Source organism: Apium graveolens, chromosome 7, assembly GCF_009905375.1.
Source record: "Apium graveolens cultivar Ventura chromosome 7, ASM990537v1, whole genome shotgun sequence".
Classification (NCBI taxonomy): Eukaryota; Viridiplantae; Streptophyta; class Magnoliopsida; order Apiales; family Apiaceae; genus Apium; species Apium graveolens.
In genome coordinates, this window is record NC_133653.1 from 253,204,983 (window position 1) to 253,224,541 (window position 19,559).

General features: G+C 35.8%; 2 protein-coding genes across 2 annotated transcripts; one reads left to right on the forward strand and one right to left on the reverse strand.

The window, feature by feature from the left end:
* The first annotated feature begins 581 nt into the window (after window positions 1–581).
* Window positions 582–3,063, forward strand: LOC141672303 (patatin-like protein 2). The gene is made up of 7 exons (XM_074478871.1): window positions 582–863; window positions 1,027–1,211; window positions 1,295–1,466; window positions 1,562–1,723; window positions 1,863–2,165; window positions 2,277–2,452; window positions 2,560–3,063. The coding sequence occupies exons 1-7, from the start codon at window positions 591–593 to the stop codon at window positions 2,630–2,632; spliced, it is 1,344 nt and encodes a 447-aa protein (XP_074334972.1). The 5' UTR covers window positions 582–590; the 3' UTR covers window positions 2,633–3,063.
* A 12,036-nt stretch (window positions 3,064–15,099) lies between these two features.
* LOC141671730 (uncharacterized) lies at window positions 15,100–18,117 on the reverse strand. Its single transcript, XM_074478058.1, has 5 exons — window positions 17,521–18,117; window positions 16,763–17,322; window positions 16,478–16,660; window positions 16,152–16,353; window positions 15,100–16,022 (listed from the first exon to the last, which is right to left on the reverse strand). Exons 1-5 carry the CDS (start codon window positions 18,047–18,049, stop codon window positions 15,298–15,300), a joined length of 2,199 nt encoding a protein of 732 aa, XP_074334159.1. The 5' UTR covers window positions 18,050–18,117; the 3' UTR covers window positions 15,100–15,297.
* Window positions 18,118–19,559: the final 1,442 nt, after the last annotated feature.

The window sequence follows — 19,559 nt, forward strand, 5'->3', positions numbered from 1 at the left end:
CTATTGGATCTATACTTAAGAGTTGGAATTGAAACACTTATTTTACTAATTTTTTTTATAATTTTTCGGGGATTAAAAATTTTCTCTTTCGCAATTTTTTTTGGCAGAGAGAAAATTTCTTATCCTTGAAAATTATAACAAATCGGTATAAGAAATTTAAATTGTCCGTAAGAGTAGGCTCAATTGGTAGGGGTTAATTATTCTATTGGTCAAATGTTCAAAGAGAATATATGATTATGCCATGAATCAGAGTATGTCGCTTATATACAATTTACTTTAGTTCATTGCAGACTATTACGTGAGTTTGTGGGAGTTTGCCGGTGCGCACCCGAAAAATAGCGGTTACGGATTCCTTAAAATAAAAAAAATAAATTGAATTTAATTATTTAAAATATAAATAAAAAATAGTGTATTATATAAACGATCCCTCGTGCTCGATTCCAAGAAAAAATGAGCCTTCTAAGAAACACAACTCTAACTTATGTCTCTTCTTGCTTTTAATTTTTGGTGAGAAAAGTAAAAGCCATAGTATATATCTACTCCCATTATCAGGATCAGTGATCATCTTGTACTATTTTAACAAAAGTTACATGCAAGTAAACGATAAAATATTTATACACGTCAGTGGCCCTGTCATGTACAATGTATATATAATATATATGATTGTTATACCATCTACAAATTCGACCAGCCCATCTGTCTCTAACCACACTGCTCCTTATCGAATGGAGAGACTATCATCGCTACTTCGAATCCAGCCCCCAAAATATGGGAACCTAATTACTGTTCTCAGTATCGACGGAGGTGGCATTCGAGGTCTCATTCCTGCCACCATTCTTGAGTTTCTCGAATCCCAGTTTCAGGTTATTATCGATTCACTTTCTGTTTATTACCAATTAAATATACCTGCACATTGCCAAGGTAGCTCCTGTCGTGTCAAAAGGAATGAAATGCTGTGCAGATATCATAGTTACAAATTCCAGTTATAGTTATCTTTCTAACATTATTACTTGATGATTGTATTAGGAGCTGGACGGCGAAAAAGCTAGACTTGCTGATTACTTTGATGTGATTGCGGGCACAAGCACTGGTGGTCTCGTGACAGCTATGCTAACTGCGCCTGATAGTAACAGGCGCCCTCTTTTTGCTGCCAAAGATATCAAGCCGTTTTATTTCCAACACGGCCCGAAAATTTTCCCACAGAGACAGAGGTGATCATATTTAAACGCATAATCTTTTTTTTCCCTAAGTTGTATATGAATGGAACTGATTAAGTTGTTAACAATGTATTTAGTACGCTGGGGAGGGTCAAATCTTTTTGGGGTCCTAAGTATGACGGAAAATACCTTCATGATGTTGTGAGAGCAAAGCTAAGAGAGACTAGGCTGCATCAAACTTTGACAAATGTGATTATTCCTACTTTCGACATCAAACATCTGCAGCCCATAATCTTTTCTACTTACGAGGTTAGACGAGTATTAATTTTCCCGAGATTTTGTTTGCGTATATTGTACTTTTATAATATAATTAATCATTCAGTTGTATATCTGCCTGCATGAAGGCCAAGAACTACCCCTGTTTTGATGCTCGGCTGTCTGATATATGCATTAGCACCTCTGCTGCTCCAACATACCTTCCTGCATATAGCTTCAATAACCACGATAGCCAAGGGAATGTCCGTGAATTCAATCTTATAGACGGTGGTGTTGCAGCCAATGACCCTGTATGTATACATAAATTTAGTCATTCATCAATGCTGCAATATATACTTGTATTTTCTGTTTTATGCAAAATATAAATTTAAAAAGACTTGAGTGATACTTATATATTAGTGAATACTTTGATCCATTGTTTCCCACCAGACATTGGTTGCGATAACTGAAGTGACAAAACAGATATTCGAGGGTAATCCAGATTTTTCCCCAATAAAGGCTGTGGACTACGGCCGGTATGTGATTATTTCAGTAGGAACAGGCTCTACAAAGATTGAAAAAAAATATGATGCAAAATGCGCAGCCAAATGGGGTCTTTTGGGATGGTTGCTTCATCAAGGCTCGAATCCTTTGGTGGATGTCTTTACGCAAGCTAGTGGAGATATGGTTGATTACCATCTTTCTGTAGTCACTCAAGCTCTTCATTGTGAAAGCAATTATCTCAGAATTCAGGTAATGTTCATTTAACATCAATCATTATCTATAAGGATTTAAATTGAGTTTTTTTCGATAAAAGTTACCTTTGTTTTTATATTGTTCTAACCAAACATACATGGTATTCAGGATGATACACTAACAGGGACAGACTCATCAGTAGATATATCTACCAAAGAGAACTTGAAAAAGCTAGTCAGAATCGGTGAGAATCTATTGAAGAAACCAGTTTCCAGAATAAATCTGCATAATGGTGCCCATGAACAAGTAGAAAATAGTGGAACTAATGAAGAAGAATTAAGAAGGTGCATGTTCCTATTAAACTGCAGATTGTTGAAATATTAACAATGTTAATTTAGTTACAAATATATTATTTGACAGATTATCTAAGTAGCTAGAGTTACTCTCGCAGGTTTGCGAAATTGCTGTCGCAGGAAAGGAGACTGAGAGAGTTAAGATCTCCGCACACCAACAAATTAAGCTGATGATCATCTCGTAGATCGCCACCACCCTAATCTTGCTCCTACTTATAGTCATTGGTTTCATGACTTCAATTGGAACACTATACGAAATATAGTCAAAACTTTCCATAAAAATAGTCGATTTTGATACAAGAACGGTCTTTTTTGACTAAATATGACAATATATATTATTCAGATTAAATCAATTAATATTCGATCAAAATGATCGGAAATAATGTTAGGCATCCAAAACTACGTATTACAACATGTGATTGGATCCATACTGACATGGTGCTCCCTCTTTGGGGATGATCTGTCTTTGACACATGGTTCCATATGGACCGCATAGGCATATAAATAATGTCAATTATAATAGTCGGATTTAGAATGGGTGAATTATATCTCGCGATTTCATGGGTTTTAAACCCGGTCATTCCTTTAAATTAATCATAGTCGATTTTTTTTTTTTTTGTTTGACAAAAAATATAGTCGATTTTAATTGTTTGAAGACAATGATTCGAAAACAGGTCGATTTCGGGGCCTATAAATGATCAATATTAGTCATATCTATCTATACTATACTATTATAAGCAGAACACCCTCTATTTGGTAGTCAGTTACTCGGTACAGTTGTTTGGTATGACAAATAACAACCGTCAGATCTAAAGTCAGAAAGATGAGAACCGTTGGATGCAATAATAAAATATTATTATATTAATATTTAAACCGCTCTCATGGATTCAGGGTTCGAACTCCGTCAACAGCTTATTATACATAACCTTTTATATTTTTTATTTTTAACAATTTCTATAATAAAATATTATTATATTAATATTTAAACTGCTCTCATAAATTCAGGGTTCGAACCCCGTCAACAGCTTATTATATTTAAACTTTTATATTCTTTATTTTAACAATTTCTACAGGTTTAGGGCTCGGGTCCAGTGAACAACATATTATATTATATTATTTATTTTCAGTCAAGTCTCAAATTATTATAAAACATATATTGTTATAACTTATTATATTTTTCAATTTATTTTTCAACTATTGAAAATTATATTATAAAATATATTATTAATAACTATCCAATGTTAAAAGCAATCCGTGCATCGCACGAGTTATACGCTAGTTTAATTTTAAAACTAGTATATGATGGATTTGACCTGTAATATTCTAAAGTTGTTAGTCATATTTTATTGTGTCTTGTTTTACTTACAAACCAAATCCAATCAAACCAAATTAACTAAATCACAAAAAAACAAATTCAATCCAATTTTTTTGAAAAAAATACAGTTATTGATATTGTTACAAATTTAATTTACTAAAAAATACATTACAAGCCCGTAATATTCATGAGCACAAGATCATAAAATTCAAATACTAACAATAATAATATCTATGAATTTCAAATTGTATCGTACACAACTACATTCCTACCGTGACATCATTGTTTCTATTTCCCGGAAAACAAGAGGCCACTATCCTCGTCGTCCTCCACTTCATGAACAGAGGGTCCTTTACTTTTCAAGAGTTGTATATGTAATATTCAACACTTGTACAAATATTGGAGGAAAGTGTTATTGGCCTGAATTTGCTCGTGCATCATTTAAAATATTTCTGAAAACATAGTCGAATAACATATCCAGAATAACTGATCCGTCCTATTGAATAGCCTGCCTCGGAGAACCTGCACCAACGGTATGTTTGCCCAATAATTTACAAGTAAAATTTGGTAGGAGTTTGGACGCCGAAATTTGGGAAAATCTATTTCGCTTAAATCCAGGTCCAGTTGCTTAAATCCACCAATCTATAGGATAAGTAGTTTTTTTCTCTTCACAGGATTGACTTGAAAATCTATTTCGCTTGCTTTGCTAATCAAGGTCCAGTTACTTAAGTCCACCAATCTATAGGACGGGTAGTTTTTTTGCTAAATAAAGCAGCTAAGCGATCAATACCCCTCACTCATATGATGAAGTTCCAGAACTATTAGCTTTACTCGAGCTCTCGCCACAAGATTGACTTGCAAACCCATTTCGCTTGCGTGGCTAATTAATAAAATCATATATATATACACATGAGTGCATGAAAAAATAGAGAAGATTTACGTAAATTTTTATTACCAAAACAAGAGAACACTATCTATTATCAATCTAGAAAATAAAAGATTGAAAATATATAGCAATAAAAGGAGGGCAGAACAACCCGTCAAAAGTCTATCCAACTAGTGTCAAGATCAGTACTAATACGCTTTACAAACCAGTAAGAATTATACTATTTAGTCCTAAGATCTCTAAAAATCAGCTCCACGAGTGTGCGAGGTCCCCAACATCCATGATCATAGCCATAGCATTTCTGTCTTTCCATATGTAGTAGCAATAAATCTAGGCTGCTAGAAGAGCGAGTAAACGGAGAGGGTGCAGTGTGCTTTGCAATAGAGCCCCAGGCAGTAGCAGCTAGGGAATGAAGGACAAAGCTACTGTATGAGCAGGTGAGGAACAAATGTGAAGCTGTTTCATCTTTGCTTACACATAGGAAACACTGTTGAGAAAGAACAATACCAAATGATGCAAGACGTTGCAAAGTGGGCTACCAGTTGTGGCATAACATACATTCATAGTTTGCATATCTATTGATACAAAGTTTTCCACACAAAATGCTGTCAATGAATCTCATGTTGCTTAAAATGAGTGGCAACACAGACATGCCATATTTTAAGTCGAGACAAAGAGATATTATTGAAGTGTATGCAGTCTCATTTCTAAATATTAAAGTCCAAGACGGTGAAGTACTGCAACCAATCCGTAAGGGTATGACTGACATGGTGATTATGAGAATTGGGGATTGGAAGTTGCCATTAGCACGAATTAGAGTATTTACCGAAGTTTTGAAAGAGCTCCCAACTTGGGTGATTGACTGATCTCGAGGGGAAGAAGCAATATATTTTTTGCGCCAGCAGGGTTCAAACCAAATTCAAACCAAAGAGAAGTGTCCTTCCCATCTCGGATAATGAATTGGAGGTGATTAAGAGCAATAGGTCTTAGTTTAAGAACCTATTTGAGAATCCATGAACAATCTGTTAGTATTGATTCACAGAATTTGTTACATTTAAGAGCTTTCGAGTTTACCCACGAAGCACAAAGAAAAGTAGATTTGTTGAAAATTGTTGTGCAAGACATGCATGTATAATAACAAGACTAAGTCACATTGACAACCCTGAGATTTAGTTGTTTGATTATCAATTTTGTATATGTATTATATTACTTGAGTATGTGAAAAGATTAGAAGATTAGACTGGAGTATTTTTCTGTGAACAGATTCAGGCTAAGAAATAAACTTTGGAAGAAGATCGAGCCATGATCATCCCTCAGAGAAAAGTGTAGAAACTTGGAGTTGAATAAAACTGTTTTATGAATAATGTTCTAAGTCAAGATATCGGCAAGTCACGGATCAAGTTATATCGAGAAGTCATTCGAGAAATCCAGAATAACTTATCGAGAAGTCCAAAATGACTTATAGAGAATTCTCAGAGATATCGACAAGTAAAAGGAAGATGTAAATAACTAGAGATATCGACAAGTCATTTTTGCATGTAGAGAACTCAGATATATCGACAAGTCAAAATAAAGATGTGAAGAATTAGAGATATCGACAAGTTAGATAATCATATAGAGATCTCAGAGATATCAACAAGTCAAAATGTATATAGAGATCTCAGGGACATCGACAAGTCATTTCCACATGTAGAGATCTCAGACATATCAAAAAGTCATTCCATATGTAAAGATCAAGAGATCTCGACAAGTCAAATATATCTATAGAGAACTCAGAGATCTCGATAAGTCATTATACTTATCGAGATGTCACTTCTCTACAGAATAAACTGGAGGTCTCGATATGCCTCTCAAATACAGAATCTAAACAAGTTCAAGATTCAAGATTACCAGTCAAAAAATGACTTATTCAACTAGATTGAAAAGCCTACAAAGTAGCTGGAAGAATACAAGATAAAGGGCCAAGATTAACTGAACAAATGATGGTCACATACCTGCAAGATTCTGCACATATTTGTTAATCTATAAATGGAAATAAAAGAAGGTTGCTTTAGAAAGTAGTTTAGTACATTTTAGTGCAAGTCTTGTAAACCTGTGCTGCTAGTGTATAGGGCATGCACTGGTCCTTAGTTTAGAAGTAACAAATAGATTTATATTTTCTTGTATTCTCTGAAGGAAGAAGCTGAGTTCTTATATTTTTAAGAACACAGAATTTGTAGCAAGACAAACTTAATTAATACAAATTAAGTGAGTTTTAAAATATTGTGTTTTTTGTTTTATTTCTGTTAAAATAATATCTCTGCAAATTAGAAACTGCTTTGTTCACCTAATACCCAAACTGTTTAAAAAGGCTAAAAATCCAAAGAAACGCATTAACCCCCTCTGTATTGTACTCAATATCTAACAATAATCTTGTAAAGGTGCACGAACAGTTGTGTTCTATTCCATTCTAAGGTGTTTTTCAAGCCCAAACCCCCTTCTTATTTAGGTAAACAGACTTGATCCCATCTGATTGTAGCTCCACCTTTCACAATAGAACAACCTTTGGGAGGATAAAATGGTTAGTCCGGAGTGATTGCATTATGAACAGCCTTTGGAAGGATAAAATGGTTAGTCCAAATTGATTGCATTGGAAATAGAACCACCTTGATTAATTTGCTCTTCTAGCAATGGACAAAAATAAATTAGTCCAAATGTAAATACGAGCAGTAATCTTAATTATCAGGGAAGCACAATCATTGATACTTAAGTTTTAAGAAATTAGTGGCACAACTAGAAAACGTACCGGGAGCTCTCCACTAGGGGTGCCAAAATTATTATCAAACCAAGATATCAAGTTGTCATGAGCATTGTAAAAGAATAAAGAGCTCTTATGAAGACTATGACAAAATCCACTCATATTGAGGAAAAGTCACGAACAACCTTCATTATGTGTGATACGGATTTCTGATTAGATTAAGCAAATAAGAGCATATCATCCACAAACAAGATGCGTGAGTTCAAACTTTTTGCTTTTCCATGGTAATGAATATTATATGGGGTGTCATCTAACATGCAGAAAAGAACATTCATTGAAATTATAAAGATAAGGTGGCATTGGGCCACCTTGTCGAAGACCCCTTACACCTTTGAAAAAACCATTAAAATCACCATTAACCTTGATTGAGAACCTGGGAGTTAAGATACAATTCTAAATTCAGTTGATTAATTTATCATAAAATATCATTAACTTTAGAGCAGGTATAATGAAGTTCCAATCAACAGAATCGAATGCCATATACAAATCAACCTTTAGAGCCCATTTAGGAGACACTATTTCTTGAGTGTATCCTCGAAAAAGCTCATGTGCCATGAGTATGTTATTATCTATCTGCCTACCTTTGACAAAAGCATATTGGTTAATATTAATAAGATTTGGCATGACAATTTGAAGTCTACTTAAAATGATTTTTGTTATGTGTTTATATGTCATTGAACAAAGAGAAATAGGTCTGAAAAATCCTTGTATGAGATCTTCAGGTTTTTATTGTTTTAGGTTAATAAATTATCTACAGTGTTAAATGCCCCAATCCTGAGTTTGTGATACAAACTATAAACTCCTCCATGTCTGGAGTCCAATATTCTCTACCTCCTAAAACTTCCACATGATCTAGAGTACAGTTAAGATCCTTAAGCACACACCACGATCCAGTAATAAGCCTACTGTGTTGTTCAAATACAACCAAAGAGGCAATCTTTGGTGTGGTTTATTAAAAGCATAAATAAAGGTTAGATGGAAGTGTTGTTGCTTTTCAGTCAAAGTAACCTAGCAACTAATTTGTTGAGCCCAGCTGCTGTGAATGTGGACAAACCAAATAGAATGATCAAAACCAACAATAATACGATCATTTGGATTATGTTCCAGATTAGAAATCCACCTCCATTTTATAATTATTTTATTAGCAACCTTGAGAAAATTCTTGTTTTTAACTTTTGTTTCCACACAACCCACAAGAGACAACTTATTCTACATAATTAAATCAATAACTTTTTTTTTCATGAGGACGTTTGTTAAGACCCATCATGTCCCAACATGAAAATTTCATTATAATTGTTACTGAAGGCAGTCTTGCCAGTCTATTGCTAGAGATGAAACACTTATTGCTTGTAGACCAAGGAAAACTGATAACTTGGGTTCCTGGACCAAGTGAGTTGCTTGTGGAAAAAAGGCTAATGGAGCCACAATAGCTAATGGCAGCGGTGGGACATCTTGTTTTATAGGTGACATTTTTGTATTAGGAGAGAGACACTTTCTTTACAATGAGCCAGGCACAAATTCAAGACCACAATTTTCTTTCACATTAGCTAAAGAACAAAAGGCATTGGTAGTAACCACAGTTGTGCATTCCCCTTCATCATGAATACTAACAAGATATTGTTGTGCCAAGAGATCAGTTTCAAGAATTGGCTCCTCAATCGAATTTACCAATTAAGTTGAAGCATCCATTTCAAAAGTGTCTAAGTCATCAGATTTGTTCAGAACGTGTTCTTCAGTGTGTTCAACCCGGTCTTCATCCAGAACCACATCACAACACTAAAAAGTACAAATAACTTTTTTCTCCTCGAGTTTGGTACTGTTGATTATCATTATTCAAATCTGGTTGTAAACCCACCCCATCTTTGTCTTTACCAATGTGAGTGTTACTTGTCTTCTATTTTTATTATTTTTGTTTCTTAGCTGGTGGGATTTCTCTATTCCGATTATCATGATATATAGCAGTATAAAGTGACCAAAAGCCTTGCAGATGGGACACAAATAAGGCAGCTGGGAGTATTCCACATTAACCTTGATTTTATCTTCCATATTTTTGGTATTTAAAATATGGGACCATAATATATGGAGTCGTGGTGCTGAGTAAGGAAACTCAATTTGAACACGAGCATATTTAAGATGCTCAAAGTGTGCAATAATATCATCAAACTTCAATGTATTGCCAATTAATTCTGCTATCATATTGAGTCCGGCCCTAGAGTCGTAGGCATGAGAGACCTCACCTAAATTAATCCAACATAGAACTGTGTCAATTACATTCCTCTTGAATTCTGAACTCTCCATTAAGGATTTAAGATAAAGGGTACAACCCCCCACTTGTACTGAATGTAGTTTTTCAGAATTCCGGGAACCCATCGTGTAAGAAACAAATCAAACAATCGGTATTGAAATCAAAGGGATCTTGTGGAGCTTGAAGAGAAAAATAATAATTTAAAATAGGCGTGTGAGGAAATTTAAATGGCTAAAGGATGTGGATGAACGAGATGTTTATTGGCCGGAAAAGGAAAGTGTTTAAAGGACAAGCTAACCCATATTTTGGCGGGAAACTTTTGTTTTTAACTGATCGTTTCATTTGTTTGTTGTTAGATTAATTATTAATTTGTATATTTTGCATCATATGTTTAGTTTTTTAAATGGGAACATATTATATGTAGAGTCCAGCCGCATTCCCGTTCCTCAAGAAGATTACAGCTTGAGTACATTTAATTTACACGACAACAATTATGGCTTCAATGTTTCACACAACAAGCTGCTCATCATTCACACACACATCAAGACTGAAGGTTGGCTATAAATAATATAATTCATTTCATTTTAAGTACAACAGAAGTAGAGTCTCCTCAGGATAGATAAACATATAGTAGAATGTGTTTGTTTTTATATTATAGTGTGAGTTGTTCCTCCTACATGTAATTCTATTTTGTGTTTAATTGAAGAGTTTTCAAACCAAACAAAGTGGTATCAGAGCTTTGTAGAAGATTCAAGCTACTGTGATTTTTCTTATTTTTTCCTTTTGGCCTAATTTTGCTTTAGAAATTCTCTCTAAAGCAAATTAGGTGTATTTTCAATGGAGTCTTCAAGTTCAGAGATGATGATTCGACTTACGCCCATAAATTATAATATGTGAAAGCCAAGAAGGGAAGATTTGCTGAATCTGAAAGATTTAGCAGAACCATGGGAATATAAAGGCGTGAAACCTACCACAAAGACGGATGATGTTTGGACAAGAATGAATAAGAAGACTGTGGCGCAAATTCGACAATGGATTGACCATAGTGTCTTTCATCATGTTTCTCAAGAATCCAACACCTATAAGCTCTGGGAAAAGCTCGATAGCATGTCTCAGGAAAAGATGGATCGTAATAAAATCTTACTAATGACACGCTTAGTGAACTACAAGTTACGGAGTGGAACGTCTATAACCGGGTACATGAGTCAATTTCAGGATCTTGTGAACCAACTCGGTGCTGCAGAATGGTGTCTTAAAGACGAGGAACAAGCCATATTACTCTTGAGTTTTCTACCTGAAAACTGGGAGACGCTTGTTATTACTCTTAGCAATTCAGCCCCTGGTGGCAAAGTGACAATGGAAATGGTCACGGATGCCCTAATAAACGAAAAATCCATGAGGAAAGAAGTTGGCATAGATCACTCTTACGCTCTTGTTTCAAAAAATAGAGGTAGGTACGAAGGTAGAACAAGGGCCCAAGGCAGAAGCAGAGGTAGAGGCCAAAGCAGATGAAGGTCAATCGAACGAGGGAAGTCCCAAGAAAGAAAAAAATCTGCTGACTATTCAAAGCAGTTCAACGGAAACTGTAACTACTGCGGTATTTACGAGAACAGGAAGAAAGATTGTTGAAAGATGCTCAGGGAGCAGTCGCAAACCAGTGAGGGTTCCAACAAGGATGCTGGTAAAACCATGGTCACCGTATTATCAGAGATTGCACTTGTCTTCTGTGGAGAAGAGACTTGTCTCCATGTACAAAATCATGACATTGAGTGGGTGATAGATACGACAGCTTCATTTCATGCCACTCCAAACCGTGACTTATTTCTCACGTATAAATCAGGTAATTTTGGTGCTGTCAAGATGGGTAATACCAGTTTCTAAAACATAATTGGGATTGGAAACATAATTGGGATTGGTGATATACATGTGAAAACCAGTGTTGGATGTACACTGGTATTAAAGGATGTCCGACATGTTCCTAACCTGAGATTAAAACTTATCTCAGGAGTTGCTCTTGATTGTCATGGATATAAAAGTCAATTCAAAAATGGCTCATGGAAACTATTAAAAGGAGCTATGGTTATTGTAAGAGGACATATGTACGGTACTTTGTATAAAAATAATGTGAAGAAATATCATCTGAGTCTCAATACTGTTGAAGAAGCAATATCAATGAACTTGTGGCATAAAAGGTTAGGCCACATGAGTGAGAAAGGCCTGACAACTCTCGCCAAGAAAGATGTTATCTCTTTTACAAAAGGTGTGGTCTTGGATTCTTGTGAATATTGTCTTTTCAGAAAACAACATAGAGCTTCTTTTAGTTCCACGAGAAAGCATAGATCAGAGTTGTTGAGTTTGGTTCATTCTGATGTATGTGGACCAATTGAAGAAGAATCACATGGCGGAAGCAGGTATTTTGTAACATTTATTGATGATGCTTCATGAAAGGTTTGAGTTTACTGTCTCAGGATCAAGTGTTCGATCACTTTAAAATGTTTCATGCAATGGTTGAAAGAGAGAGAGGAAACAAGTTGAAGTGCCTTCGCTTGGATAATGGAGGCGAGTATACCTCTCGAGAGTTCTCATTAGATTGTGTTGAACTTGGCATCATACACGAAAATACTGTGCCAAGAACCCCACAACATAATGACTTAACTGAAAGAATGAATCGTACAATTGTTGAGAAAGTCCGGTGCATGCTTAGTATGGCAGGACTACCAAAGCTATATTGGGCCGAAGTTGTGTTGACAATGTGTTATCTAATCAATAGGTCACCATCAGTTCCTTTAGATTTCAAAACTCCGGAAAAGGTATGGACCGGGAAAGATGTCAATTATTCTCACTTAAGAGTATGTGGGTGCAAAGCATTCATACACATTTCCAAGGAATTGAGGCATAAGATTGATTTCAAGGCAAATACATGTATCTTTCTTGGATACGGAGATCCTGAGTTTTGATATAGATTGTGGGATCCAAAAATGAAGAAAGTGATTCGTAGCCGAGATGTAGTGTTCTATGAGAATCAGTTTTATGATTTTAGTTCTGCAACAACTACTAACAAATATTCCAGAAGTTCAGATGATATTATCCCAATACCAGAAGAAAATGATGAGGTGCCTGAAGAAGTCCCGGAAGTTGAACACGAGGAAGTAGACGAGGATTTTAATCAGGGGGATTCTGAAAATCAAAGTCCAGAAGTTCGAAGATCCGAACGAGGATTAATTTCATCTAGAAAATACCCAGAGTCTGAATTTCTCCTACTTACTGAAGAGGGGAGCCAGAAACTTTTCAAGAAGCAATTTCTCTTAAAAATAAGCAAGCTTGGATGCAAGCAATGCGGGAGGAAATGGAATCTCTACAGAAAAATCATACATATGATCTAGTGGAGCTTCCTAAAGGAAAGAAAGCCTTGAAGAATAAATGGGTTTTCAAAATCAAGAAAGATGGCTCTGGAACTGTAATTAAACATAAAGCCCGAATGGTAGTCAAAGGATTTCTTCAAAAGAAAGGAATTGACTTTGGTGAAATATTTTTACTGGTTGTGAAAATGACTTCAATTCGTGTTTTTCTCGAATTAGCAGCTAGTTTGAATCTTGAGATTGAACAGATGGATGTGAGAGCAACATTTCTTCATGATGATCTAGATGAAGAAATATACATGGAGCAACAAGAAGGTTTTGAGGTTTCAGCAAAGGAAAATCTTGTCTGCAAGTTGAAAAAAAGTCTGTACGGGCTCAAACAAGCGCCTAGACAGTGGTACAAAAAGTTTGACTCAATCATGGGGAGTCAAGGTTACAAAGAACCAACGCAGATCAGTGTGTTTATTTTCAAAGGTTATCAGATGGAAATTTTGTTGCATGTTATTATATTTCGATGACATGTTGATCGTAGAAAAAGATGCAAAAAAATAAGCCAGTTGAAGAAGGAGCTCTCCAACTACTTTGATATGAAAGATTTAGAACTGGCTTAACAGATCTTGGGAATGCAAATAGTTCGAGACAGGAAGAACCAAAGGTTATGACTATCTCAGGAATAGTATGTTGAACGAGTGATTAAAAGATTCAACATGGATAAAGCCAAACCAGTTAGCATTCCATTGGGAAACCAGTTCCAACTGAGCAAGAAATCTTGCCCCACATCTAAGAAAGAGATAGAGGAAATGTCAAAGATACCTTATTCTTCAGCACTAGGGAGCCTAATGTATACTATGATTTGTACGCAACCAGATATTGCTCATGCAGTTGGAACGGTTAATCGATTTCTTTCAAATCCTGGGAGGCTGTTAAGTGGATTCTCAGGTATCTTAAAGGTACAACGAATATGTGTTTATGCTACGAGGGAGCTAATCCAGTCCTGAAGGGATATACAGATGCAGATATGGTCGGGGATATTGATAGTAGAAAATCTACTTCAGGTTTTCTTTACACTTTTGCAGGGGGAACTGTGTCATGGCAATCAAGATTGCAAAAGTGTGTCGCACTATCCACCACAGAGGCAGAATACATTGCAGCAGCTGAAACTGGAAAAGAAATGTTATGGTTAAAGCGATTTCTCCAGGAGTTGGGTATTAATCAAGATGATTACAAGGTATATTGTGACAGTCAGAGGGCCTTGGACTTGAGCAAAAATTCAATGTACCATACCCGAACGAAACATATTGACATTCGCTATCACTGGATACGTGAGGTGATAAATAAACAACTGTTGAGACTAGTCAAGATTCACACAAAAGATAATCCCGCAGACATGTTAACTAAAGCGGTTACTTGGGAAAGATAGGATTAGTCGAGACATAATTGGCATGGATTATAGATGATCGATGGTTCAAGATACAGCTGGAGGGGGAGAATGGTAGAGTCCAGCTGCATTCCCGTTCCTCAAGAGGATTACAGCCTGAGTACATTTAATTTACACGGTTCAACAATTACGGTTTCAACATTTCACACAACAAGCTGCTCATCTTTCTCACACACATCAAGACTGAAGGTTGGCTATAAATAACATAGTTCATTTCAGTTTAAGTACTACAGAAGGAAGGAGAGTCTCCTCATGATAGTTAAACATATAGTAGAATGGGTTTGTTTTTGTATTATAGTGTGAGTTGTTCCTCCTACATGTAATTCTATTTTGTGTTTAGTAGAAGAGTTTTTCAAACCCAACATTATATCATGTAAAAAATTATTTATTTTCTTAAAATAGTATGCAATTGATTAAGAATACCTTTTTCCACTATATATAAAACATTGTATTTTAAAATTTACCAGAAACTTGTGTTCTTTAGCTAAACATGACTCAATATAAATCAACTGCGGTTTTTAAGTTTTAAATCACAACAAAGTTTCATTTAAATCACAAAAATACAGGAGGTGAACCTGCACCGAGTTCTTTCCGCAGATAACAAGAGTAAAAATTCATCCATTACATTAAAACAAGCACTGTATTGCACAAAAGCATGTATAGTCATAGCTATTACATTGAGATTGCATAATACATATTATTGGAATGAGTTGAAATGATACTGGAAAATGAAAGAAGTGCAAGATGAAACCGCGCAGCGCAGGATATAGTAAAGAACAGCATGCATGCATGCAAATTAACAACAGCGTTTGGGGATGCAGAGGTGGCCACTCATGTGCCAACTTTCAGCTCCACTAGCTGGTGCATGAGGACAAGCTGGAGTGTATGGTTCGCTAAATTGGAGATTCCATGATGCATTTGGGTCATCGGTTGAAAACATGGTCCAGGTAGCCGTCGAATTCTCATATCTAGTGTGTGTGATGCGTTTGAAATCCTTGACATTCTCGTTCTTCTTAATGTCATCCTTGTCAATTTCCACACTAAAAATATCTCCATAGGCCCTGACTGAGTGCTCCACAAGAGGCAATGAAATGGGATCAACCGATATACCAGCAAGATCTGATGTTACAACAATGGTCCTGCCATCTGGACTAAAGACTGGATGGTTCACATGCCCTGCAAGATCGTCTGCACTTCCAAAGACTCTAACCACCACATCCTTATGCTTGGGGTTCACCAGATATACCGCAAAATACCCCGAATCAAGCTTGTTGTCCTTTAGTGGCGCAGTTTTGGGCTTGTCACGAGTGGAAGAAAATACAATCCACTCTCCACTTGGGGACCATTGGCAATGTGTGTCAATCCAATCCCCTTTTGTAAGCCTGGTTATTTGACCTTCACCAAAATCCCCTTCCTCTGCATCCTCCATTATGTATAAATTCTTGAAATCATTTCTTTCCGTTCCAGGTTTACTAGAATCAATCGGATGATCTCTGGTAGATCGAAAAACCAATTTTGTACCTGCGACCATAGTTAAGAACATGAAATATTATTGCAATTATAGTCTACTCTCTTTACAGAGTTAATAATTGTAACCGCTTTTTAAAAAATTATGTAACTGATCATCAGAAGAAAGAACTAGGATGTTACCCTCGGGATTAGAGGAAGGGAAGGCATTATTAAAACCATCCGTGAGCAATTGAGCATGTTGCCTTCCTCTGGAAGCGTTTGGGATACGATGTATCTCTAGTATTTGGTCAGCTGAAAAAGCCGGTCCAATACAAACGTACAGGATATCCATATCCTTGTTCTGGTTCCACACGGGAGAGAAGATTTTGCCTGGTCCATCCATCTGTATATAGAGAAAGAAATTGGTAGTATAATCAAATCACTTCGTTGTCTATCAGCCAACAAATGATCATAAAACATATCACGGACTTTTATAAGTTACAAGATATACGGTACGGTATATGTACCTCGAAAACTATACGTAAGCCTTCTGCATCAGCAACCCAGACAGCCTTGAACTCATTGTCGACGAATGCAATCTTTTTGCCATCGTTAGAAAACGTTGGAAATGCTCCGGACAACCTAAACAGTCCAACATCTGGAAGCGGAGACTCGATCTTTCGGAACTGTCTTTCTATATTTTCTCCTTTCTTTTGTTTAAAAGTAACAACTAAATCATTTTCTTATTCGAAATTGACCATGGCCTAAAAAAAACTAAAAGTAGAGATTGTAAATTATAGATATGTACGTACCTTAACAAGGTCAGTGTTGACACGATGATATCCGATGCGCTTGGTATTAGTCTTAACATCCATTATTAGAAAGGGGTTAAAATGATCAGCCAGAGGTCTTGTTATCTGAGTGACATGATTGACTGGTTTTTTAGTATTTGAATCAAATACAATAACGTGACGATAGTGGTCTGGCGTTCGGTCACTACCAAATTTTGCCAAATCACCAATCATTGAGACTGCCACAGTGGTGGAATCAATGGCTAGAGGGGTCATGGCATTTGATTTATCTGGAGTTACACGGGTGGGTTCCGAAACAAAGTTGTCCCCGAATTCAACACGGAAAACTGCCCAAAATTCACCAACCTTGCGGTGGAAAAACAAGACATTTTCACTTCCCCATGTCGGCCAGCCTCCATTCTCCACAACCATCCGGCGCATGAATGGCTTCTCAACATTCATCACATAAATAGAGTTCTTTAGATCTTGGATCTCCCCAGCCCAACCGGCCTTCTTCTGGTATGATGCTACTGCTATCCTCTTTCCAGACGGTGACACTGATGGGCTCAAATCAGCTTGCACTGCAGTTTAATGTCAAAATTATATCACAAATTAATTTGGAAGGTGTGCCTCTGTTTTTATTCATTTAAGCAGAACTAAAAAAAGTGTACGAAATCAACGCTAGAATAGTAAATAGAAGAATCTGTGGAATTCATTGTTGAGTAGTTGAAACAAATTGAAATCTAAAATTTTAAAAATCCAAAGAAAAATATGCTTACATGATGGAGTGAGTCGATCGGTTTTTCCGGACTTGAGATTAGTTTTGTAAACAACAGTCCACGGCTGACGGCGACGAGGAGCCGGTTCCTTGGTAGAGATATAGACGAGAATATCTCGTCTAGCACCGGCAATGCATGGACTGTCTTCCATGCGAACACCATCTGATCGAGGGTAAACATCCTCGAAACTGAACACTTTGGTGGTAACATTTTGAGATGATGATTTGGTCTGGATAGCAATTTGAATTGTTTCCAGGTCATCTCGTTCAGAAATGAAAACTATGCCAGAGACAGTGCCATTATCTACATCGGCATCCTTGATTCCTTCGGGGACAAGTTTCGGACGCTTGATAATGAGTTTCAGAGCTGCAGGTGGAATGGAATGGCCGTCGTAATTGAATGAATCTCCATCGGTCATGCACAGTTCTTCTTTATCAGACTTGGATGGCAAAGGACAGGAGTAAATGTCCAAAGCTACTGGTGGGCGATAGGTTGTGAAAAAGGCGATGCTACCTCTCTTGTCTCCCATTTTTTTTTGTGTTTCTGTATATATCAACTAGGAGAATTTCTGAATTGCCAAGTTGCAGTGAACTGAACAAGGAGAACTCGTCATCTTATAAAGGCTTGGTCAGTGGTTACCACAAGTTCTTTTACTTCAAGTCATAATTCGGGTATATGCTGAAAATTTCTTTTTGTAAATTATATTTGACGTTAGCCAGTGAATACAAAAAATTGGTAAATTTTTGGAGAAAAATACTATTGATCAATCAATTTATTTCTAAATTGTATACGTGAAGTCCTGATTAGTTTTAAGCAATAAATAAGAGGTATCTCGCTGAATTCTTTGAAGTACAAATAGTTAAAAGTTTTTGGAATATTATTGAATACATTTGAAAAATAAAATAAAATGAAAGCTGAGTGCATACATGTTCGTAGAATAAAAGATTATTACAATATAAATCAGTTATGTTTAGTTCACTTATTATGTTCTTCACGTACTTTCTCATGACCGACATTACTATCTAAAATGCTTTAATATATTGAATATTACAAATGATTAAGAATTTATCATCTATTTATGAGCTATTTATCTCAAGTATCACCATGCTTAGCAATGACAACGGCTTTTAAGTGTTGCATAGGAAAATGTTGATTTATGTATTGATATGACACTTTACGGCAATCAGCTCATGTCAGGATATATAAGTGTCGCCTTAGAGACTTAAAGCAACATTTTGTGTGAAGACAAAATGCGGCACTTTTCTGAGAAAATGTCACAATTGTTTCTATTTTAAATTCTTTTACCGAGTACCGCAACATTCACAACACTCACTATCTGCAACTGCAACACTTTTCAAAGAAGGTCTTGATTGAAGGTTCTTCTAACATATCACAACTTTAAAAGATTATAAAAACTAATTAGTCCCATTTTAGTCATGTTTAACGTTTTAACAACCATTTCAAAAAAACAAAAAGTACTATTTATATTTGATAAAAAAAAAATTAATTTATATATTAAATTAAAACTTAGATCCAAAACTTTAATTTAATACATGTAAAAAATTAACTTAAATAATATTTAAATACTTTTTTAGTATATGATAAAAAGTCAAAAATAAAGATATCAGATAAAATGAGATAAAAAATTATAATATTAGCCGGAAACGCATAATCAAGTTTTAGTAGCGCGTTAAGTTTTCCCATACTGATGTGATGTTCGAATGTCGCTTTGGATTATTCAGTATTGTGAACATGGCAAATCCAAAGTCAATACATTAGGCATTGACTTGTGATCTGAAATTTGTAGTAATATTTTCTGCAAAGACATGACAGAGGCATTACTGCATTAGCGCTTGCCCATCTGAAGATAATTTATTTTTATCACCGTACGTGCTAGCTGACACACCAAAAGTCTGAAACTATACTTAATGTATTTATTAAACGGATTTATTTATGATCTAGTCAACTCATTAATTAATAGATTGAAATTTCTGAGATCCGAGATTGATGATCGAGTTTATATTAATTCATAGTAGAAA